At 36.0% G+C, this 23,673-nt stretch overlaps 10 protein-coding genes across 10 annotated transcripts; 8 read left to right on the top strand and 2 right to left on the bottom strand.

Moving 5' to 3' along the window:
- Window positions 1–178: 178 nt before the first annotated feature.
- B0P05DRAFT_458403 (uncharacterized protein) lies at window positions 179–463 on the bottom strand (the record flags this gene model as incomplete). Its single annotated transcript, XM_051573972.1, has 1 exon — window positions 179–463. A coding segment is annotated over one exon (285 nt), but the record flags the coding sequence as incomplete, so codon positions are not given.
- Window positions 464–1,090: 627 nt separating this feature from the next.
- On the top strand, window positions 1,091–3,259 carry B0P05DRAFT_559965 (WD40-repeat-containing domain protein). Its single transcript, XM_051580325.1, has 6 exons — window positions 1,091–1,631; window positions 1,670–1,690; window positions 1,738–1,817; window positions 1,880–2,003; window positions 2,057–3,033; window positions 3,078–3,259. Exons 1-6 carry the CDS (start codon window positions 1,142–1,144, stop codon window positions 3,207–3,209), a joined length of 1,824 nt encoding a protein of 607 aa, XP_051430541.1. The 5' UTR covers window positions 1,091–1,141; the 3' UTR covers window positions 3,210–3,259.
- Window positions 3,260–3,491: 232 nt separating this feature from the next.
- Window positions 3,492–4,828, top strand: B0P05DRAFT_641118 (uncharacterized protein). The gene is made up of 2 exons (XM_051583760.1): window positions 3,492–3,934; window positions 3,970–4,828. The coding sequence occupies exons 1-2, from the start codon at window positions 3,541–3,543 to the stop codon at window positions 4,410–4,412; spliced, it is 837 nt and encodes a 278-aa protein (XP_051430540.1). The 5' UTR covers window positions 3,492–3,540; the 3' UTR covers window positions 4,413–4,828.
- Window positions 4,829–7,299: 2,471 nt separating this feature from the next.
- B0P05DRAFT_478998 (HotDog domain-containing protein) lies at window positions 7,300–7,975 on the top strand (the record flags this gene model as incomplete). Its single annotated transcript, XM_051575046.1, has 3 exons — window positions 7,300–7,485; window positions 7,532–7,699; window positions 7,751–7,975. The coding sequence occupies 3 exons, from the start codon at window positions 7,300–7,302 to the stop codon at window positions 7,973–7,975; spliced, it is 579 nt and encodes a 192-aa protein (XP_051430539.1).
- An 867-nt stretch (window positions 7,976–8,842) lies between these two features.
- B0P05DRAFT_559960 (glycosyl transferase family group 2-domain-containing protein) lies at window positions 8,843–10,929 on the top strand. The gene is made up of 3 exons (XM_051580324.1): window positions 8,843–9,303; window positions 9,360–10,771; window positions 10,829–10,929. Exons 1-2 carry the CDS (start codon window positions 8,861–8,863, stop codon window positions 10,603–10,605), a joined length of 1,689 nt encoding a protein of 562 aa, XP_051430538.1. The 5' UTR covers window positions 8,843–8,860; the 3' UTR covers window positions 10,606–10,771; window positions 10,829–10,929.
- Window positions 10,930–13,971: 3,042 nt separating this feature from the next.
- Window positions 13,972–15,521, bottom strand: B0P05DRAFT_591300 (uncharacterized protein; the record flags this gene model as incomplete). Its single annotated transcript, XM_051582894.1, has 2 exons — window positions 13,972–14,633; window positions 15,512–15,521. 2 exons carry the CDS (start codon window positions 15,519–15,521, stop codon window positions 13,972–13,974), a joined length of 672 nt encoding a protein of 223 aa, XP_051430537.1.
- A 203-nt stretch (window positions 15,522–15,724) lies between these two features.
- Window positions 15,725–16,231, top strand: B0P05DRAFT_559954 (uncharacterized protein). The gene has a single exon (XM_051580323.1). It carries the CDS (start codon window positions 15,795–15,797, stop codon window positions 16,173–16,175), a length of 381 nt encoding a protein of 126 aa, XP_051430536.1. The 5' UTR covers window positions 15,725–15,794; the 3' UTR covers window positions 16,176–16,231.
- B0P05DRAFT_581631 (uncharacterized protein) lies at window positions 16,188–17,343 on the top strand (the record flags this gene model as incomplete). Its single annotated transcript, XM_051582119.1, has 5 exons — window positions 16,188–16,220; window positions 16,245–16,631; window positions 16,737–17,029; window positions 17,084–17,186; window positions 17,296–17,343. The coding sequence occupies 5 exons, from the start codon at window positions 16,188–16,190 to the stop codon at window positions 17,341–17,343; spliced, it is 864 nt and encodes a 287-aa protein (XP_051430535.1).
- Window positions 17,344–17,938: 595 nt separating this feature from the next.
- B0P05DRAFT_575191 (uncharacterized protein) lies at window positions 17,939–19,510 on the top strand (the record flags this gene model as incomplete). Its single annotated transcript, XM_051581631.1, has 1 exon — window positions 17,939–19,510. The coding sequence occupies one exon, from the start codon at window positions 17,939–17,941 to the stop codon at window positions 19,508–19,510; it is 1,572 nt and encodes a 523-aa protein (XP_051430534.1).
- Window positions 19,511–20,913: 1,403 nt separating this feature from the next.
- Window positions 20,914–23,042, top strand: B0P05DRAFT_600058 (uncharacterized protein). The gene is made up of 3 exons (XM_051583218.1): window positions 20,914–21,435; window positions 21,493–21,627; window positions 21,688–23,042. The coding sequence occupies exons 1-3, from the start codon at window positions 21,015–21,017 to the stop codon at window positions 22,887–22,889; spliced, it is 1,758 nt and encodes a 585-aa protein (XP_051430533.1). The 5' UTR covers window positions 20,914–21,014; the 3' UTR covers window positions 22,890–23,042.
- The last annotated feature ends 631 nt before the right edge of the window (window positions 23,043–23,673 follow it).

Raw genomic sequence — 23,673 nt, 5'->3', positions numbered from 1 at the left:
AACCGCAGTCACTCAGAGAGTACCACCAACTATAAGACCGTTAGAGAGGTTTGGATTTAGAGACCTGTTACCACTTACCATCCATATTGATAGTAGCAGAACTATCATCAATCTTATGCACTCTTCGGTTTAGGAATTGTTTGAAATGGGAAAATGCGGGAAACGTTCTACCGAACAATATTGCCAGAGCTGACAATCGGTCACGAAACATAGTTGCCTTTCTGTTCCTTACAGAAATACAGTCCTTATTCAAGCCATAGAAAGTACCTTTCACTGTCCTTGTTGCCTTCTCGGTTCTGTTAACTGGGTGGACTGATTTCTGGAAAGAAAAGACACAGGTCTGGGACGTATTATACTTGTTTGTGATGCATGCAATACTTGTGCTCCCGAGTAGTTTCTGCTTCCATTTTCCTCCATATCGTCTATGCCCTTTTATCTTTGAGCCTTGATCTCCAACAAATAAACAAGCCTTTGACTTTTTAGGACCCATTCAAAATGACACAATTAATACCAATCACACGCTATCATGAGTAGTTATTACCTTTTTTTGTACGAACTTCTTCTCTTGACTACATATCTTTTTAGGCGGACACAGGTATTCTGCAGTTCATTCCCTCTGATAGTATTGACTCTTTTAATAGAAGCATAAAAATCACGTAATTCTTTTTTCTATGGCTTAAATGAACTTTATATCTTTGTTTGAACTTGACAGGACATTGCAAGCTATTTTCAGAGAATATAACAGCTAATTTATTTAGAAATTCATTGCTGTTCTAGATATCTCACATTTTGCATTAATAAACATTGTTATAGCAAGGAGTGTGAAAAGATATTCGTTCATATTGATTGTTATTAGCATAGGGATGTCCCTATAAGTAACTATACTTGTAAACTCAAATATCAATATTGGTTTGAAATTTACAGTACCACAAAAAAAAAATAGACGGATAACTCTTCAATATCGAAAAAGACACTTGGATAACTTTTGCTGGCAGTGGCTACTATTTTTTTTTTTTTTTTTTTTTTTGGGTTCACTTCGGAGACACAAATCAATATTTCCCATTCCTTCTTGTCAAGATGACGCTTGTCTATAATTTTTTCTCCAGTTTTCGTGTTTTCATTTTAGGGGGAAGAAAAAATTATGCCAGTAGATACCAAATCTTCGCTCGTCAATAAAAAAACGACAGAAACTACTAGTGTTGTAAAGAATAACTACACGGCTGCCACTCAAGCAGCTTTTATTGCTGCTAAAGAAAAAGCAACAAGTGTAGTTCACTCTGCTCGAGAGTGGATCACACCTTCAGGAGAATGGTCTTCTTTAACACAACTTGAATCACTGTCAACTGTCATGTTCAGTCCTCTTGCAGCACACCCTGTCTATCGCTCTGAATCTATGGTTAAGGCAATACAGTTGATGCAACAACAACAACACAGACAGCAAACAACAGGTTCTTCTACTTCATTAATCTCTCCACGGCGCGATCTTGTATTACACGGTAAATCCTATGCCTGGCCAAGTAGTATTGCACTCCTAGAGGCAGATATACCCGAAACAAACAATCCTGTCTCTTTATTTCAAGGATTTGCTACTGCTTATCCTTCACTTGCAAAATCATCTCGATCACCTAAACGTACTAGACAAAAAAAAAGAAGCAACAGACAAATGCAGATGAAAAGCAACCTTCCAGAGGTATATCGCCCTATTTTCTTATTCTATTCGCTTATACATGATGATAGATACACCCAAATCACTTACTCAAATCATTGCAGAAAGAGAAAGAAGAGTACGGGAATGTGACAAGATTAGTATGCAAAAGGTACATTTGAGTGTAGTGATGTGTTGTTTATTTCTCTTTCTTTTTTTTTTCACTTGATCTAGTCTTCTACTGCCAATGGAATTGAGCAAATCAATTTGCAGATCAATGAACTACTAAGCAAAAGACAAGCATTAGAACAAAAATGGGAAAAGCTTGAGCAAAGAGATATTGAATTACAATTGATAAGTAAAGTAGCATGGCTTGGTTTTGGCCTTGAATTAATGACTTTTTTGAATTAGTTGATGATTTAAATGAAGCCGTGATGGATATTGAAGAAGGTGGAAGTAATGTCACTAGTAGCAGACAATTGCGATCTGAAAGAGAGCGAGACTTCTCTGATGATGAAGAATACGAATCTGGAACTTGCTTCAAAACATTAGAAGGTCATACAGACGATATCCTCTGTATTGACTTTAATCATCCTAAAGGCATGCTTATTTCTTCATCTCTGGATGGCACAGTTCGAGCATGGGACCTATACCGCAATCGTTGCCTTGGAAATTTGGAAGGCCATAACGGCAATGTACGATGTATGCAACTAAAAGAGGCTCGCCTTTTGACAGGTTCAGATGACAGCACAATCAAGCAGTGGGACCTGTCATTGATTCGACCACTCACTTCTTCTAGCAGCTCTGTCTTTTCATCTGAACCCAGCTCTCCCAGTTTGACAGCGGTTGATGGTGGTATTGTAACAGAAACATTTACACTTGAGGGTCATTCAAGCGAAATCACTGCGCTTGATGCGAACTTGCACTCTGCTGTATCTGGATCAAATGATAAGACAATCAGACAATGGGATTTAGAAACACAACAATGTATTTTAACACTTGATGTGATGTGGGCTAGCAAATCCTCAAATAGGCTAGAGTCTTGGATTGACACTGCTTTAAATTATGGTTATGCAGCCCATGATTTTGTAGGTGCTTTGCAGTTTTGGGATTTCGCTTTGGCGAGTGGTACTTCAGATGGTAAGATAAGAATGTGGGATCTGAGAACAGGTCAAGCCCATCGTACATTGCCTGGTCATAGCGCTCCTATCACTTGTCTACAGTTTGATGAAGTGCACCTTGTGAGTGGTAGTTTAGACAAGACAATCAAAATCTGGGATTTACGTACAGGCTCTGTATTTGACACATTGACTTATCCGGCCCCTGTTTCCAGCTTACAGTTTGATTCAAGTAAAATTATTAGTTCAGGCACTAGCAACACTATTGATGTGAGTATAATAGAAAATGTCATGCTTCTGACCTCTATCGATAGGTATATAATCGTACCTCTTTCCAACATACTACATTTTCTGGGCATAAAAGCCGTATCAATTCTATTCAATTTCATCATGATGTTCTTGCAAGTGCAGGAAGTGATAAAGTTATTAAATTATGGTCCATTTAGTTTGCATATCTTCTTTGAAAATAAAATAGACATTATTTATTTTATCTAAAGCTAAATGATGCATTTCTTGAGCATTTATCGCTGATTTGCAATTTCACATCTAAAGTAAAGAGCGCAATCAATAAAGCCAAGTGAGAACGATATGTTTCATACACTTTATCTGAAGAAAAAATTATATAATTTCATGTTCTGGACTTCTTATATTGAAATATCTTGGCACTAGAGCACTATTTAAGTACATAATCGAATATGGCAGCAATTCCTTTGTATGTTCCAATATCCCTTTTTGGTCACGTGATCTTGATTGTAGTATATGTTTTGATGTCGAGGTATGGCTCTTTTGCTTAATTATCAGAATAACCGTAGGGCCTCCTTACAAGGCGATTCAACGTTGGATTCTTATCATAATCCAGCCAATCAATTGTTCTCTAATCAGTCCTTTAAAGACGTTCTTAAAGCTCAAAAACAACATATCTTTGAAGTGTCACCGAATGTTGAGAATGGTAGTTTTAAACCTCTCAACGCCTATTCAGCTTTTGTGGAAGCTACAGAACGGAGCTCCATTGTAATCGACTGTGCTCAATTTTTGGGCATGGAATTTAAAGACAAATCTTTACTCAAAATATTACACGAACAATTTCCTAAATGCCTTGGCCTCAAACCTAAAATAATTGGCAAGAACAAAAGAAAGGCTATGGAGCTTGGCTTCTCGACTGAAAACACATGTAGAGACGCTCTCCTTAAAGAATTTAATTTGTAGTGAATGGAAAGAAAATTGAACTGAACAAGACCCTTGACAATTCTGCAATGGTAATCAACATTGGTATTTCTGAAATTCTCCTCATGGAAGAAGAAGTATTGAAGCCAGCATTGATCAATACCTTTGAACGCTTTGGCGATATTTTGAACATTAGTATCTCCAAGTACGCTGACTCCGATTGGTTCACTGGTCGCAGTTTTGCTACACTTAATAGGGATAAATTAAAAGAAACAACGTATGCAGCCGAGCTCACTCCCCAAGTGAGACTTGTAGGTTTTCCAGGAGTATTACTGAACATCGTTTGGTCTCAAATGAAGCCTATTTGCACTGACTGTCATACGGACGAACATACCAAATTTGACGGTCCCAAAAGAGCCAGAAAGCTATGTTTCCGGTGCAAGAGGCCTAAACACTTGCAAGCCAAATGCCCTACGGCACCTTAGAATCGTGACCCCAAAACAAACAAAACAGGAAAGTCTGGACCTGAAGAGGAGTCAGATATGACAGCTGGCTTTAAAAGTAACAATGCTACAGGAATTAGATGAGAAATCAATTTGCTCGAACTACTCAAGAATGATCCAGAGCCACAGGGAGTAGAAATAAAAATGACTGTTATGAAAGAAGCAGTATATCTGGAGAACAGAAGCGTATTGATGAGTAGATGTACCAGCAAATCAAGCCAGCCTATGAAGGAAGCTGTTCCCATCAAGTCAGTTTCTACACTAAGAAGCTCCAGAAATCAACAGACCAAAAAGCTAGATGATATTATCACTCGCATACACTCATTCTGCTCGACTAGTAAAGAGAAAACTAAAATAAACAGGACAATTACAAAGCGTAACTTGGAAGACGCTCTCTTTCCTGAAACAAGATAATCTTTGACTCCAAATACAAAAAGACTCAGCAAAAACATTAAAAGTGAAATCGTTACTCAAATGTCTTCTCCTTTTCCTGACAATGATGGGGAGAAAATGAATGAGCTGGACTAAAAGCTTAAAAAAGATGAATGCATACAAACACTTACACATTAAATTAGGTTCTGCCAACTGCAGAAACACTAACCAACAAACCACAGACGATTTTATTGCTTTACTGAAGACCAAGAAATTGAATGTGCTACTATGTCAACAAAAAAACATACCAACTCTCACCTCTGAAGAAGCCATAAACAACATGAAATTCAAGTTCAACTATCATCAAGCAATTTGGACAAAACATTGCTCAATAATTAGCTTCAACAATGCTTTAAATCTAGAAGAAATCAAAGTATCTAAAAATGGAAGAATTATCCTAGTTAAGCTAACAACCATTGACAACTCTATCCCGTCTGTATATATCATAAACCTATATGCACAATCAGGTATAAAAACTGAGCAGGTGACCGAGAGAAGCAATTTTTTTAAAACAATAGTCAATCTACTACTCAAGACACCAGAGATGATTCCTGACCTAATCATGACCGGTGATTTTAATTTTAATTTTAATAACGCAAGCAAGCACTCTACAAGAACAAAAGCTAAGCCTCAACAACTGATTGAACTCATCAAGGGTCCTATGAAAGACTGCATAAATCAACAAGGCGAGCAATACAACTATACTTGACAAATATATACAACACAAGTGAGACCCGGTAATGTCAGCACAAGACAAATGGAACTCAATCAAAAACATGGTTAAAAAAGTAACAGCCAATTTCTGCCGTCACCATAACCAGTGGAGAGAATAGAAATTGAAAGAGCTGAATGGAAAACGAAACAAGTTGCTACGACTCTATGGTCAAGACCCTGTATGTTTGAATGCACTACTACCTCCAGTCCAGAGCCAAATCACCAAATTACAGGAAGAGAAAAGCAATACAGATAAACTCAGTGTTGTGAGATGAAGAGAGAATAGATATTAAATAAGAGAAAAGGTAAGAACACAGAGAAAGTCCGTTAGAGCTTGTATAGGTTTTTATTTCTCCAAGAAAAAAAATGTTATCTTTCAATTGCTATAAAATGTCGAGGTATTTATACTTTTTCTTCTCGGTCAAATATTGTTCTGGGGTTAGCTTCTTGACTACGGATTGATTTGTTAGATCAGGAGCAATTAAGAGAAATGCCTTTAGAGGAAGTTGTCAGCTCAGCCAATAGTACATGATCTGACCTGAACTTGAATAAACTATTACATATTTGTCAAATGCCAATGCTAATGTATTTGTCAGCTCTAACTGTCACTTTATGAGGGCCATTGATAATAACAGAGTTACTAGGTTCATATCTCTGACTATGAAGGCGATGTAGTACTTCTAGTAGAAGGAGTGAATGTCAGTGACTATAGATCTATTGCAATTGCCATAGATGTGATCTGGTCTTTTCCCATGATCATCATTTATTGATCTATGTCTGTGAATTCGCAAAGTATTTATTATTGAAAAAGCCAATACTCTTATCTCATCTAATATAACCTTCAGATCATCAAGTCCTATTTCAGGTTACATCTAAGGACATAATCCAAATCATATATAAACCTAGAATATAAAAAATCTCTCTCGAACTTTTACCTTAATAAACATTTATAAACGGCCCCAAAATACTTCCTACACGTCTCTTTATTTTTTTATAATTTCTATATTCAATCTTTTTATTTAAAAAGTCCCAAAACACCACAATAACCAATCATTTTGATATTGCTTCTCTAAATATAAGCTCTCATTCATCCAAAAAGCTAATTCTTCTTCTGTCTAATTTCCATTTTTATTTCGTCCAAAATAGGTAAGAAGAGCATCTGGAAATTAATTTTGATTCGTCCAGAAAAAAACTAACATCGTCTGAATTTGAAGTGTAAATACAGCATTAGATTAAAATGGTATCATTTTGGCATAAAACAAAGTATAATCGGTTAACTGGGAGACATAATATTCTGTATATAGAAATGGGCTTATTTCTCACACATCCCCAAAAACCTGTGACAATTTTTACTCTACCCCTATTTTCAAACTCCAGGTACATCGGTCTCAGTACGCCAGTCTACCTTTGCTTCAGTACATAGGTTTTATTTGCTCTTTTTCAGTATACTGGTTTTATCTGTCCTCGTTTCAGTACACCTGTTTTATCAGTCTTCGGCAAATCCTAATCGGAATTTGATGTTTTTGGCTTACCAATACGAAAAAGAGTTAGTCTCTTAGCCAATGAATGCTATGATCAATGTAAAAATGTATAAAACAAAAAAATGTTATTTTGCAATTCCTTGTTCAACATGATTCCATTTATCTCTCAACATCTATTTAAATCTCCATCTCTTAATTCTTTCTCCTCCTCTTCTTCCGTTTTAAACAGAAAATTTGCTACTATGAGTCCCACTGCAGAAGAACAGCCCTACCAAGAAATTCTTGTTGAAGAACAAGTTCGCTTGGCCGAGATTGAAAAAGACAATCTCGAGATTGTTAAGCAGTGCCGTGCTGATCCTGACTTGATCGAGCATGATCCTTACTTCTTTGCTTCCGAAAGCCAAAAGGAACGCTCTTTAACTGCTGGTGTATGTATTGGCAAATTCAGAAACATGGTTACTTATTTACTTATAGACACTGAGAGGTGCAGGAAAGATTATTGTTACTCCTGTCATGTTCTACAACAAGACATATACTGAAGCTACCGCTGTTGTTCATCTTGGTGCTAAAATTTGCGGTCATGATGGTATTGTTCATGGTGGTTTAGCTGCTACACTTCTTGATGAAGGTTTAGCTTGTGTTGTAAGTGAAGATCAATGAATGTATTCAAAGACTAATTTTCGTCCTAATTAGGCCCTTCCTTCTTTACCCAACAAATTCGGCTTTACTGCCAATTTAAATATCAATTATAGAAAGCCTATTTTCTCTAATCAATGGGTTGTTATGAAATCCAAATTAGATAAGCTCGAAGACCGTAAAGCCTTCGTTTCTGCTTTTCTTCAAAGTTTAGATGGTGAGACTATTTTCACTGAAGCCACCTCTCTTTATGTTTCCCCCAAAGTCAAGCCTCAGCAATAACATGCACTATATATTAAAAACATACAAACTTTGTGACTACTGAATAACTTTTGGCACACTATACACTTAACATGCTTTTAATCCTCACTTTATGCATCAGATTTGTTATTTGATCTTAAATCATAACCCAGTTTTTCTTAATAAACCTTAAACGTAAACTATAATTCCTTCTTGAATAATTTTGGCAAGGAACATATTAGCATGATAGCACCAGGGAAGGATTGGCAGTCCACTGCAGGTGTAAGCGTCTATCAAAGCCAACCAAACCAAACCATAGCTGAATGCCCAAAAAAGTTTACCAAATCTCGCGTAAGTCTAGTTTTTTTTCTTTTTTTTTTTTTAGCGCAGGCACCGTTTTGGCTTGGTAAAACACTCGCATAATCTATTTGCACAAATCAAATGCGTGCTTATATAATAAAAGTCAGGGCATAGAACAGGACTGCTGTCTTTGTATATTATGTCATGGGAAATCTTATCTAGGGCTTATTTTGGTTACATAAATCGTCATGACGGATCAGCGAACAAAGGAATTGAACTTGTTTGTAAGCAAATACAACTCTCCTTTAGTTTAATGAAGAGGATCTATGCATGCTTGGTAAGTGTGTAGTTGCTACTTTACATGATATGACTGACTTACGATTATAAAGTAGTTCACCGGAAAAAGGAAAAAAAGTGATGATTTCACCGAGGGATGTGTTGCAAAAAAAAAAAAAAAAAAAAAAAAAAAAGATATGAACGTGCATGTAGTATGCGTTTCTGTTTTGGTTAGACAGCTTCGTTGTATGAAGTAAAGTGTGTGAATCCATGCATTTAGACACAATTTTTTTTCTTTGCTTTCCTTTTTTCTTTTCTTTTCTTTTTTTTTTTTTTTTTTTTATCAATACAATGTCCCGCCTTTATTCACCTTCAGAATGGGTAGCACCTTTAGTGCCTATTGCTTCTTTAGCTATACTTCCTTTAGGTCCACTCTTCTTTCCCCGTTTCTATCTTGTTGTCTTGTGTATTTATTTTACAGTCTTTCTTTATACACAAGTAAACCATGTCTGCAAGTTCTTTCTAACCTCGCGTAAAATACGAATGACAATCCGCAAATGGAATAAACGCCTCGACAAACAAATACTTACCAATAGTGGAAATAAAAAACAGGACACAGAAATCATAAAGGAACAAATCGCATCTATAGACAGCGAAGACGAGACATTAGACGATATTGAAGAAAAGCTACAGTACTATGAAGATACTCATTACTTTCATGCTTTCATTGTTCCCAATTATTGTGAACCCGAAGGTCTATTAAAAGATACGATTCAACGCCTTGCAAGCCACAGGTAATAAACACACGCACACATGCACAAACAACTTATCTACTCATGCTATTTTTCAGTACTGCGTCAACACATTATGGACTTATTTTAGCCATGGAACAATCAGAACCTGGTTGGGAAGAGAAAGCACATCGTCTTCAAAGTTTTTTCAGTGATCAGTTTGCACAAATCATCATTACGGGACATCCTTCCGATATTCCAGGTGAAAGTAGAGGAAAAGGATCAAATGTTGCTTATGCAGCACGTCATGGATGTAGAGAACTTGTTGAGAAATATCGCATTGATGCTAGTCTTATTATAATCACCGTGTCTGATTCAGACTCTGCTATTCCTGAATTATACGTGCGAGAAGTAGAGGAAGCCCTAAATCGATCCGAAGATCCGTATCATTTGTTGTGTGCACCGCCCATCTTTTTTTCTCGTAATTGCTTTGACGTTCCTGCAGCTGTTCGAATCACTGACATTACTTGGTCTGCTATGGTCATGTCGAACCTAAGTAACAGTCGAGGCATGTGTATTCCTTGCAGTAATTATTCGCTTTCAATGGAACTGGCTGACAAAGTTGACTATTGGGATACAGATGCGGATGCAGTAGGGGAAGATATGCACATGTGGCTTAAATGCTTTTGGAAAACACAAGGACAAGTGCGTACGGCACCTATCTATGTGCCTATCAATCTAACCAACGTCCAGACAGAAGGTTATCTATCAAATGTCAGTGCTCGTTATGTTCAAGCAAAACGCCACTACAATGGCGTAGCCGATGTGGCGTATACACTTAAAAATGCCTTCCAATCATCGTCATCTTCTATCAGTTTATTTGAAAGACTCCAAGTGTGCTTTATCATTTTGGAAGCGCATATGGTACCTGCTACTTCTGGATGGCTTATGTTTGCCGCTATACCCCTGATGCAGTTTATTCTGTTTCCGCCTTTTGCTTCTTTGGCATTAATTTCGCCTTCTGACAATCCAATCTTGACAAGCGAATTCTTTGGCCATCTATGGAGCTTTATTAAGATGATCACATTATGCTTACCATTGCCATTATTTGGTACCTTGGCCGTGTACGAGCAACTACACCGTGCTATTGACCGCGAATTCTTAAACAAATCAAAACAAGAAACCCGAACGTGGTCGAATTTAATTGATTACATTAATTTACCAGTGGCTGCTTGGCTGTTCATGACATTGCCTTCTACTTTGGCTTGTGTTAAGCGCTTGTTGAATCGAAAAGAAAAATATATTACATCTGAAAAGCTATTTCGAGATAATAACGGTTTAGCTTTGGAGCCATTATCAGCATAGGCTCCTCTTTTTATGTAATAAATATCTTAAGCAATTATGGCCTACCTGAAATTTTGGGTTCAACGTCATTGGTACCAAGATCATTAACATCGTGTTAGGGTCCGGCATAAATTTCGAGGTGACGAGTGAGATCATTAGTAAGAAAAGAGCAAGGATGAACTTTAAGGTATTTGACCTTGAATTCTTGATCAACGCGCTGAAATTTAGATTCAATGATTTCAAGGAGAAATACATTTTTAGGTCTGGGTAATGTATAGAGTCTTGATTGTACCTTGTTTAATAAAGATAAATTTTTCGGTTGAGGTTCATTAATGTCCTTATGCATTATGGATAATCGAATCTTCGCAGCTGCCACTTAACTAAATGATTTGCAATTTTTTAAGTTTGGAAACTGTTTCAGGCTCTGCTATCTAAGAAAAGCATTAAGAATTAGAAAGGCTTATGATCTCTGAAGAAAACCCAATGGATCAAATGACAAATCTAATACAACAACTGAATCAATTGTACCATTCAATTTTTTGATTCAAAAGAAAACGGACTGTTCTGATAATATAGTTGTCGAGCAATGACGCATCAAATATTGGCTTGTTTGAGCAGTGCTCTGAGCATTTTTGCTCTCGATGCCATATAAAATATGTTATCCACGAATCTCTAAAAGACGCTTTATTATATTTGTAGTACCAAAAAACATGGAAGAGTAGAAATATAAGCACTTTATAATGAGAATGTGAGGTAAAGGAACAAAAAACTTGCTTAATGTCTATTCTTCGGAGATTGAAATCGGAAGGCAACTCCCGCTGTACCCAAAATCGAGCTTTTACTGAAGACGCAGTTATTTGGCTTTGGTGCAGTGACAAAAGTTGTAGATCTTTGATTTTTGAGTATTTTGGTATAAAGAAATACGCAGAAATGCTTACGAGGTTCTTCGTTTCTATCATACTATTTTCATAATACAATTAGCAAGTAAAGACTATCATTGAAGACTATAGTATTTGGCGCACATTTTGAGTATTTAATCTTGTCTATAGCTTTATTTTTTGTCTTGCAGCGTCAAAAAGAAGCTCAACGAGTTGTCAGCTTGGCGTTTTTGATGAGTAGTACCCTTTAGTTTTGAGAGATTTTTGGTCATTTTCTATTAGTTGCTTTTTTTGGTCCAAATAAACTCCAAAAGCACCGTGTATGTTAGTAAACATGGTCTGTAGGTGCCTGGAGCACCTATGCGCGTGCAAGCAAGTTTTGGCAATACCTTTACACGTATAAAAAAGAAGACGATATGTTTGAATTATGTACGCTCTTTATAAGTATAGTAAAACAATGATTCTTTCATTTGCTTCCAAATTGTTTTCAGAGCTTCTAAGAACTATTCACTTAATCATCTTTTAAGTATGTGCTCTACATAACAAGCAAAGATGTTTTGCTGATCTGAATAAGCCACATAACTGTAAAAAAGGAAAAGTCTGATATAGAAGTAACTATCATAAAAGCCTTCAGTCCATAAAACATAACTTGCCAAACCCACTTTCTCAAAGACAGCAACAAACCTTGTAAAAAAAAAAAAAAAAAAAAAAAAAAAAAAAAAAAAAAAAAAAAAAAAAACTAAAAGCCATATTTAAAATAATGTAAATATCCTTCGTGAACTTGAAACTGTTTTGATTGCATTCTTCTAATGATCAAATCTTTGTATATAGTCGTTGTAAACCATGCAACGAAAGCTATGCTTTCGCTGAAGATGTTGAGTCTTTCATTTTCGACAAATCAACAGTTTCAACACAGTCAATCGCATAACTGCTCAAAAATTTATATATCATCAGCCACCGTATTAAAGACATCCATAATAATTTGAAATGCCAAACACTAGTTATAAAGAAATGGACAATACTACGTGTAGTACTTTTCAACTGCATAAAAGCCATAGTGTTTCAGATGAAAAAAAAAAGAGAGAAAAAAAATGAAACCTTCTGCTTTAAAGAGCTTTTCTCATCATCAATATTAAATGAGATTCATATAAAACATGGATAACTGATTCATCACAAAAGAGATAGAAAGATCAAAAGAGACTATTTTTATGCACGTCTCGTTGAGAGATTGACAGCTAGTGCATGAGATCAACTGTAGAAATGTATGTTTGACAAGCTGTTATATTTTGGGCCATGACTTGTCCAAAATCAGAACAAATTTATCTCAAATACAAAGCATTAGAACCAAAAAGTATTGAAAACTTGGTATGCATTATTAGATTGTCATTCGTTAGAAAATTCTATTGAAAATTACAATGCAATAGACACATGAGATAGCTAATACGTAACATGGCTCATGACATTGCTCTAAATGGATTCCAATAGACATGGTACAATAAATAGTTCTATTTACTGCGAGAAGCTCACAAAATACAATGATTACATGTTCAGGGCGGTACATGCAACTATTGAGATGTCAAATACTCTTTGAAGATTATTAGCTTATGTACAACGACGGGGAGTCTTCTCCATTTCCAATGGTGTCGAACCAAGGTTCAAAAGACCTTGCTGGCAAAGCATACCATACATCACTCTGTTTTTACAAGTATAGTGCTGGTTCAGCTTCAATTCACTGGCTACTTAATTGAGTTCCTAGCGAAGAATGATTAGTGCTCTATAGCTAATCTTGCCGAGCAAATGCTGCAATCTGGGCTCATGGCCCACCAACACATCCACTGTGTTTCTCTCTTTGTTTTAATACGCCATGACCACTTTCTGCGCGTTGAGTTGTAGTGCATCCCATATGCTGAAGTCTTGAAACATAGTAGCCAGCCCATTTGTGCATAGTTACCTGCCATTCTTCTCCAAAATATTCTTTAAAATCAATTCTTTGATCTTCATTAGAAATTTAGACTTGTCGAACAAAAAATCATCAGTCTGTTTTAAAATAGACATATGTTCAACATATTTGGTGCAGTTCATCAAACCAAAAACAAGCTACTTAGAATTATCCCGAGCTCCGATATCCTTAAACAATGTGAGCTTGCATCGGTCATCAAGGTTGTTTGATAAATGCCAACGATAAAGAATTTTACTGTTTTTTTTTTTTTTTTTTTTTTTTTTTTTTCAAACACTATGTCCAATTAATTCGTCAATGCCTGGCATTTGTCAGTGACAAAAACAGAATTTTCGAGAACTCCACTGAAAACATCATTCAAAGCCTGCAAGAACCATTAATACTTTGGCTTTTTCTCATCACTAACCCATGCATAGGCAATTGGAAAGGTTGCAAGTCTTATGCCGCCTAAGTTGCTTACTCCATATGCACTGATGAGAGGCATCTTTAGATTGTTGGTTCCGTAGGTGGCATCGATGATTACAACTTCTGGGGACTGCTTCATTCTCTTGATCATTGCTTTGTTGGTAAGTAGATACCGTTCAAAAACTTAACTGCATTAAATTGATAGGCAACAAAGTTTTTGCTCTCCATTGCCTCAACCAATCTGGTTGCTTCTGTTTCAGAAGCTTTGGATACGGCTTCTGGCTTTTTGGCGAAATATTTGAGGTTGTTTACATAGTGGACAGTTACTTTGTTGTATTTATTCCCAATACTAATTGACTTTTGGATATCACGAGTTTTGGAATTTTGACCGATTCCAATGCTAATAGTTCTAGTCTCTTCAACTTCTAAGTTACTGTGGCGACCTTTATGTGTACTCAGCAAATTGGCTTCATCCAAGGGATGGTTGTGCAAAGTTTCCTCTTCACTTCTGGCAGGACGAAGTTCAAATCCTTCATTTTTGAGATTAGAGAGTCTCAGAAGGTAGGGATATTCATTTCGGCCAGTGAAAGCAAGTTTCTGTCGCTCTAAATCAACCAGTTTTCGGCTATCCTTATATTTGTTTCCTTTAATACACTTGAAATGCAATCTATTCTTGCCAGCTTTGTTGATGACAATAGTGAAATTATTGTTGGTTACGAATTGCTCGAGAATTGCTTTGACTGTCTTCTTTTCAGCTTTTTCCGAGATTTTAGGAAGATTATTTGATACTTTATACAGCTTATTGTGATCTATAGGATCATTTATGTTATTTTGGTAGTGATAAAAATATAGTCTTATTAAGAAGCGAATTTTTTCTTCAGGCCACCGTTTTTTTTTGGGAGGGGAGAAGGATATAACTGTCGGGGCTCTAAAACAGTGGCCCGTAAGAAAATTGACCAATTTTTTATACAGTATTTTCACTTTAAATTCAGACAATGTTAGTTTTTTCTAGACGAATCAAAATTAGCCTTTAGACTTTTAGCTTACCTTTTTTGGACAAAACAAAAAAGGAAATTAAATAACGATGCAGGATGATTATAAGCAGAGAGGTGAACACAAAAATTTGGATACACGTCAAATCATACTTTTAGTTGCTCAGGCTTTTTTTTTTTTTTTTTTTTTTTTTTTTTTTTGCTGAGCAAAGTATGTCTGTATTTTTCAGGTACTGGACAAAAGCCAGAGTTATTTTCAATTATTATAAAATACGCACAATTAAATAGACATGTATCTGTAGGGCCTCAAATAAAGATAAAGATAATACATCAGTGATTGAAACTCTAAACAAAAAGATAAAAAGCTGTCAGCTGTACTCTTTCTTCTTTTTTTCCCTTATGTAATCTCCTCTAAAGATAACTACAGTTAAAAGTCCTATTACTGGCATTGAGTGAAAAACAAGATACATTCCAAGTCTCAAATCTCTTGTACTTAAAGTACATACTCTCGTAACACATATTTATGCACTTTTGAAGTATATCTTTACGCAAGAACTTAAAAACAACATGGATTCTGCTTTACAGGACCTTGCCAATGTTAATTTCTTCAGAGAAATCTTTATTTCACTACTTGATAGCTATAAACCGGATAAAGCAAAACGAAAAGAAAAAGCAAGAAGTTACAAGGAACTTACCAATAAGCATCGAGATACCTATTGCCGACTCGCCTCTTATGTTCCAATCAAACTGAAATATGCGCAACAAATAGGAAGCTATGAAGCTACGAAAATCCACACTGCATACATGAATGGCGTCGCTCTTCGTTTCGGGAATAGATTGCGTATGTTTTTGAACCTACTGTTAAAGAAGCAGGAAAGAATTGGCGCTTTGAAAAGTGAAATGAAAAAGAAAAATTGCACAGAAAGCGAAATCTCTGCTGCGGTCAAAACCATAGCAAGCCAGTGCACCAAAGTGAAAATGAACATCTCTTTGAGGAACATCACTGAATTGCCAGCGCATCTTTTTAACTCACAAGAAGTCGGCATCCTTCAACAGTTTCTTGATTGCTACCCTTCTGACACTCACTTCAAGAAGAATTCTATTTATTATGATTGTAAAGCGGACCCATCGAAGCATTTGAAGGCATTTTATTATCTGACGCGATGTTCTGAATCTCTCTACAATAAGTCGTTCAACTGCTTTCCTCTGAGAAGAACATTCATAACTAGTTATATGACTATAGATACATATATTGTAAACACTCAGATTTTAAGAAACTCTGTCATTAGCCACTTAGACAAAGAAGTAATCTGGGGAGTTGTACTGAACATGAAATCCAAAGCTATGAAACCTCAATGAGACAATAAACAAATGAAGTTTAGAGGTACTATTTACACAGATGGTGTTGCCGTATCTATTTTGAAGCAGACCTATGACAGTAAGAAGAAAGGTTCTGGAGGCGGCATGCGAAATGATAAGAAGATAGAAGAAGACATTGCTTACATAGAAAGTCTGTCGCAAGAAAAACTTCGAGAAAGAACTTACAAAGATAATTGTGTTTTGATTGACCCCGGACGGCGTGATATGTTGTTCTGTATGCACGAAAGCAGTACCGTTGAAAAGAAAAGAACTTACCGTTATATGAGAAATCAAAGGAACATGGAAACAAAAACAAGAAAATTCATGAAACTTTGTGAAAGACTGAAACCAGAGGCCGTAAGCAATGCAGAAGCAATTCTTTCACGTTTAAAGTCATCCACAGTCATAAAAGATCAATACGTAGAATATATAAGACAGAAAGCTACCGTGACTCAAGTTCTTCAGGAATACTACTCGAATGAAGACTTGCCTTTAGAAGAACGTAATACTAATATTTTACCATTTCGAAAGCTAAAACTATCAAGCTACATTAATTGACAGCAATCTGACAAACGTCTTTGTAAGAGTATCAAAAAACATTTTAGCAACGATGCTGTTATTGTTATTGGTAACTGGTCTGCGGGAAATGTCAAGTTCCATGAACCGATTAGAGGAGTTGGCATGAGAAGAATGCTTCAAAAAGAAGGTTTTCTGGTACACCTGATTGATGAATTCAAAACGTTCAGTATATGCTCGGTATGTAAAGGTGATGTAGAAACTTTCAAAGAAGTCGTGAATCCAAGGCCCTTTAGAAGGGAAAAATATCCAACCGTAAAACGTCATGGTCTTTTAAGGTATGAAACTTTTAATTATGCTTAGTTTATTGATAACATTTGTATGTTGTCTAGGTGTAAAAATGAACAATGCTTGAAGGAAGGTCGTCGTCTTTGGAACAGGGACTTACTCGCCACCCTCAACTTTTGCGAGATTCTCTTTAGTTTACGTGCCACGGTGCAAGACCGATTTATTTTCAAAGATCAGCCAAGCAAACACCAAAAAACAACAAAAGAGACAATAACAAATCCGAAGTAGTTATCGCTGCTTTCAATCCATGATACAGGGTGAGTTCATTATTTTAATTTTATTTTTTACTTCATCTGAAAACTAATTTCCATCTTGTCTAATTTCCTTTTTCGTTTTGTCCAAAAAAGGTAAGCTAAAAGTCTAAAGGCTAATTTTGATTCGTCTAGAAAAAACTAACATTGTCTGAATTTAAAATGAAAATACTGTATTCAGCATGTACATTCATATCATTTATCTGGTATATTTGTCACTATATCGTAATCATTCTTTATTATACATGTATACTTGGTTTTCTAAATCTCTCTTATGTTACTCGTACTTTTACTTTTTCTCTAAAAAATAACGCTGTTTCTGATAATATGTACAGCATGCTAAGTCAAAGCTAAATAAAATGCGCCTTAAAATACTGCTTTCCTTTAACAGAATTGCTCATATCAAATCCCTAGCTTCAACGAAAACAATGTGGATGGCCAACATTCTTTTTCCGCTAATTGACAAAATCCATGGGCCTGATTCCTTTCAACTATGGCTAAGCTACAGTTGTTAGATTTGCAAATCTATTGTATCTGTCGCATGAAAAAATCTGTGTGACAATGACATAATACGTGTATGTTTTGCCAAGGCATTTCTACTCTCTTTTCTTTATTTATTTATTTTTTTTACTTTAAATTATACTCTGTATGCTCAGACTAAATAGCTTCTTCTCAAAAAGAGGCTTGCTTTGGCTAGCAATTCTCTCTCTGTTTTATTGGCTTCTTCGAGACTACCCAAACTGGAGAGCAAAACGTCAAAATAATGCTCCTCAAAATAACACTACGACAAAAGACCAAGACAAACCATCATCTAAAGATAAAGTGTCCTTAGTGCATTACATTTTAGTATCGCCCTTTGCAGCATTTTACATCATTGTTAGAATCATGCTGGATACAATACGCTATAGCTTGTATTATTTCTTATGGTCATGTGAAAAATCAATTCCTTACATAGACGATTGGCTATATGATTTCTGTACTAAGATTTTACCATACAAATACAGTCAAACAAAAGCATGGTGGATGACGGTTGGCAAGCCAAAATACATTCAATATAAGCAATATACACGAGGTCATCTTGTGCCGGCTACAATTCATGGTTTGGAAGTGTCTTTTATCACCTTGTATAAAGCTGGTTGCATATTAAAAACAGAATGGATGGGTTTTGTGGGGGCTTGGCATCGATTTATTCAACGCTATGATTGGCATCAGTTGGTTTTAGATTTGAGCAATATTGGATATAGGACATGTTGGGTGCCATTCACTTGGATAGTTTCTCGATCCTATCGTTTGTGTTTCGTTATTTATACAGGACTTCATTCTACGGCTACATCTATTATTCAAGAAATTCAATGGGTCCTTACAGTTGCCCTACCTTCTATGTATCATTATATGGCCTCCACACGGTTGGCCAAAGTGATCTCCGTTGCTTTTATCCTTATAAAACAATACGTCCAGTGGACATGTTTCAGCATAAGCCAGTATGTGTTGAAGCCTACTATTGGGCGATGCTTAGTTTGGACAGTCAAGGTCATTGACAAGATTATATCATTATTGCAACAAAACACAATTCAAGAAAAACTCACAAAATACTACCGTTTGTTGGCTCCTAGTATGGTTTGGGTCTTGAATGATTTAAGTAGTCTTATCAAAGATATCATCTCAGCAGCACTAGTTTTGTATAGTCAACTCGTTCTTCCAGCTTATCGATTGTTTATAAAGCATATCATACCTCGTTTATCCATTGCCTACAAATCAATGACTCACCGCCTATACCAATGGCTTGAATCTTATTTATACCCTGTCTGGTCTCAGTTAAGTCCTTATTTGAACAAGCCCTTGTATTGGATATATCTGTCTGCCCACACTGTCTTGAGTGTTTTGCAAAAACATCTGACTCAGCAGTTGGTCAACCAAATATGGACACTATGTTCAAGGTTGTTTGGTTTGGTATCCATCTATACCCTTAGATCCTACGAGATTACGCAACCATGGCTCATTGAGCAAGCTCCTCGCTTGGCCAACTTGATCCAACAATTGTTGATATCTATCAAGTCAATGTGTGATTGGCAATCATTAAGCAAGGATTTGACTACTTTGATCAATATACTTTATGATTGGATTGCAGAACAGTCTAATTTGATATATTTGTCATTGGAAAGGTCTTTGACAAACTGGGCCAAAGAACAGCATGAGATCAGAGAGCAGAAATTAGCTTAATTTGATTTTAGCGCCTATATTGCAAAATACAGTTTATTAGACCCATTTTTAAATTGAAACATGTCCGTTTGACGAATATAAAATAGAACAATTTTGCAAATAGCCCAACAACAAAAGCCTTGAATAAAAATAAATAAACTTGGTTATAAGCGACGGTTTTGCAATGAGTCAATCAGAGTATTTCTACACTTGTAGAATTGTCTTTTAAGCAACCATTGAAGCTATAGAGGATTCTACTAAGCTGATAAAATATACTACAAGGGAATAATGTCTTGCTTGATCAACTCAATTGATGAAGGAATTGTCAGCCTCAAAACAGACACATGAAAGTCTAAAACTACAATTGCTGATTGACCTTATCTTTATGTGAAATATACGTGTTTTTACAGCCATATAAAGATGAAATACCGTAAACAGAGACAAAAGAATTGCATTCAGGAGAGCCAAAGATTCTTCATAAAACGAATGCTAAATCGCCATAGCAAACATGACTCACCTTTTATGCATTTTATAGCACAGGTAAAATATCATTTTATTCATAAAACGAACTGTCATATCATCTAATTGGTTTACCAAGTTCCTTTCAATTCCAAGTAGTACAACTCTGAGATTTTCTGTAATGTATAAAAAAATTTTTCATATAGACTATACTAGTTTGGTTTTCTATACATTTTAGCATGTTTCCTTCTTTTCTTGCAAGCTTATGCAGAATACACTAATGCACATAGCAAGAAGAAATAAAGAGTGTGTTGCCAAACACTAAACTTTTTTTTTCCCACTCCTCGTACCATATTTTTTTAACTAATCAAAATCGTGTATTCAATAAATTATGAAACCCGATTTTACTACTTGGGCCTTAAAGAAGTTATACAGGCTAATGGTACGATTTTATGATTTGTTTGAGGCACAATAACTGTAACACAAGGTACACGTAGAAGTATAAATAATAATGAGTCTATTGAAATGGCATTAATTTTGCTCTATTTTATGAATTGAGATATAATCTAGTGCTGCCTAAAGCCAATAAACCAGTGTTGAAGAAGAAAATAGCTTGTATTTGCCTTATATAAGTCTATCCGACAATATCCCATTATGGTAATTTTATTGAAATATAAAAAAGAGCCTTCCTGTAATGATGTGATTGGAACAAATTGGAAAAATTTAGCATTGGTGATATCTTAAAAAGGAGAAGAATTCAGTCTAATTCTCAAACACATATGTAATTCAATATGGCGTAAAAAGGGATAAGGCAGGAGCAAAAGAGGAAATGAGCTACTCTTGGTGGAATTCCACTAGCCCAAGTCTTACCCTTTTTAAGTAATCGTATTCTAGACCCTAATTACACTTACAAAAATATTTTTCAACTCTTTTCTCATATTAACCCCCTCTCTCTCTCTCTCTCTCTCTCTCTCTCTCTTTCTCTCTCTTTCTCTTTTCTTTACCTCTCTTTTTTTCTTTTACTTTCTTTTTATTGTTCACTTCTTTCATTCTATATGAACAATCTATGCACATCATAATGTCAAACTACAAAAATTGGCAGTCAAATTCGACTTGTATGCTACTGTCTTTACCAAAAGAACTTTTATTAGAAATTATCACCTGCGTCGCTTTGGAATCGACTCATCATCATCAATTGTTCCCAACGTCATTATTAGAACTCTCTCAATGTTGTAAATATTTATATCACCTTGTACATAAAGACCCTTGGAAGTCACACACCCTATGGCCTCGCGCATTTCAACACCGTTTTGATACAACTGCCATTTATCGCCGTAGATTGAATCATACACTTAACTGGAAAGCTGTGCTTCAAAAGCGATCTATAGCTCTTTATCAATGTCGCTCATTTGCTCTCCAGCCGAAAAAAATCGAACTGTTAGACAAGATTGATTGGGAAATCATATGGGACATATTAACTGAACATGGTAAGTAGCATGTTTTGGTATGTATTAATATTTACACCTTTTTTTTTTTTTTGATAGATCAATACAACATTCCCCATCTTTTAGACTATCGAGTTGAATATGCTGCTGGTACTCTATTTCAATTGGGTCTCTACCGCGATCGAGAAGTTTATCCTGTGGTGTTACCTATTCTGTCTTTGCTTGTCAATTATGGCAAGTATCCTACATTTAAAGAAAAGTTCACCAATCAAAACTAACCCACTTTTGTAATAGACTTTTCAATCACTCGATTCTTTTGTTCAAAAGATGTCATTGTATCAAACGAACTAAGTCAATTTGCCTATAATTTTGAAGCAGACGCCCTTATTACACAACATACGCCTCTCAGATATTTCCATTCTTGGACTTCTCCGGTTGATCAGCAGCAACCACAACCACAACCACAACAACAACAACAACAACAACAACAGCAAACATTAGTTAATACTTCATTTTATCCTGCCCAAGACCCATTAGCCTCTGTATTCCACCTTTTCTTCACCACTATTTTTGCCAACCATCCCAATATTTATCAAGCTATTCCTGGTTGCATTCCTATTCCTCTTTTCCCTTTACACTCTGAATTATTTGATGTTGAATTCTTACGGCGTTATGAAAGAAACTTGTTTTTTGCTAGTTTACAAGAATCCCGACAAGGCTGGGAAGATAAACAAAAACGCTCCATTGAATCTCGTCCTACTATCTTGAGCAACATCTATGCTGACTCTGGTTTTGCTTCTGCTAGCTATTTTGTGAGTGAAGCCCATCTGATTGAAGGTGAGTGGATGGGCTACTATACTTTTCAAGACTCCGATGACTCAGAAGACAACAACAATGGTAACAGTAGCAACAGTAGCACTTTAAATCATGCCGCAACCGATTCAAATGCCGCTGAAGACTGGTTTGATGGTCCTATGCGTATTACTATTAAAATCGTTCCTCTTGAAGACGCCTCTGGTGAACCTATTCATCAATCCTCTTGGCTATCTCGATGGCTCAATGATGAAGAGGACGACAAGATCCAGGAGCCCAATGTAGAAGAAGGCGAGCCACGAAAGAAACGAAAGCTAAACAACAACAGTATTGCCACTTCTATCAATTTCTCTTCATTGCCCTCTTGCTCTACTCAATCAAGAGACCAATTTCCCTCTAAACATCTCAAGACATGCCCCTTAACTCGATTTGAAGGCACTGGTGTTGATAACCTCGGTAATTTTACTGTCACTGGGCTAGTAGATGATACTGAAGAAGGCCAAGTGACATGGGAAAAAACCTATATAGACTCTGGCGAAACATGGGAATATTCTGGCCGTTTTGCTTGGCCAATGGGTCTTTTTGGCCGATGGGGTGACGAAGAATATGGAGGTCCTTGGTGGATGTGGAAGGTTTCTGATAATGAAGCTAATCTACCTACTATTTCTACTGCAACTAAATAATAATCATCATACCCTCTTGTAATATTAACTAATCATACTCTACACTTTCTTCTATAATAATTACATAAGCTATTTCTTTTCTGAATTTACCTGACTTGCGGAATAAATAATTATGCACTAAAATTATCTAATGTAATAAAACTTAACTATTGGTTTATTTCAAGTTGATAAGGAGGGGGGGGGAGAGAGAGAGCAAAGAACAGGGGCTAAATGTGTCTATCCTTTTTAGACCATTGAGATAATATGATAAAAGAAACAATTGTTTCAATCTATGATTATCAGAGAAATGGATACTCTTGAAGATGTTCTTTTTTTCAGAGAGACAAAGTCTTTTCCCTTGTGGCCCCTGATTTTAGCATTTCAATTTCATCTTTGCTTACTAACTTGCAGAACGCGCGCGCTCTTTTTGTATGTAGCACAAGTGGATATAATTAGCAAGGTAACTTTTTGTAACCACGCAGCTCAGCTGCATTCGGTCACATGAAGCAGCTTAAATGAATGCATCCTTGCTCATCAATACAACTTACTTTATTCTTCTTGATGATACAACGTTACATGAATGAAGTACTAAAAAAGAAGGAATTATGCATTGTATATTACATATAGTGGAACTTTTACTTTTATAGGCATGGAACACTATCTAAAATTGACAGGTTTTATACAAGCACATCATCTATACTTTCTTGAGGATTTATCTATCCTAGAAGCAAGCCTTTGTTTTCATGGGAAATATACGTAATGGAATTCCAGTTTTCTGGTTTATCAAACACAAACCCTGAGTAGC

Source organism: Gilbertella persicaria (assembly GCF_025201335.1).
Source record: "Gilbertella persicaria strain CBS 190.32 chromosome Unknown B0P05scaffold_56, whole genome shotgun sequence".
NCBI classification, from domain to species: Eukaryota; Fungi; Mucoromycota; class Mucoromycetes; order Mucorales; family Choanephoraceae; genus Gilbertella; species Gilbertella persicaria.
The sequence above is the reverse complement of the archived record's forward strand: the minus strand, read 5'-3'. Positions and strand labels throughout refer to the sequence as shown.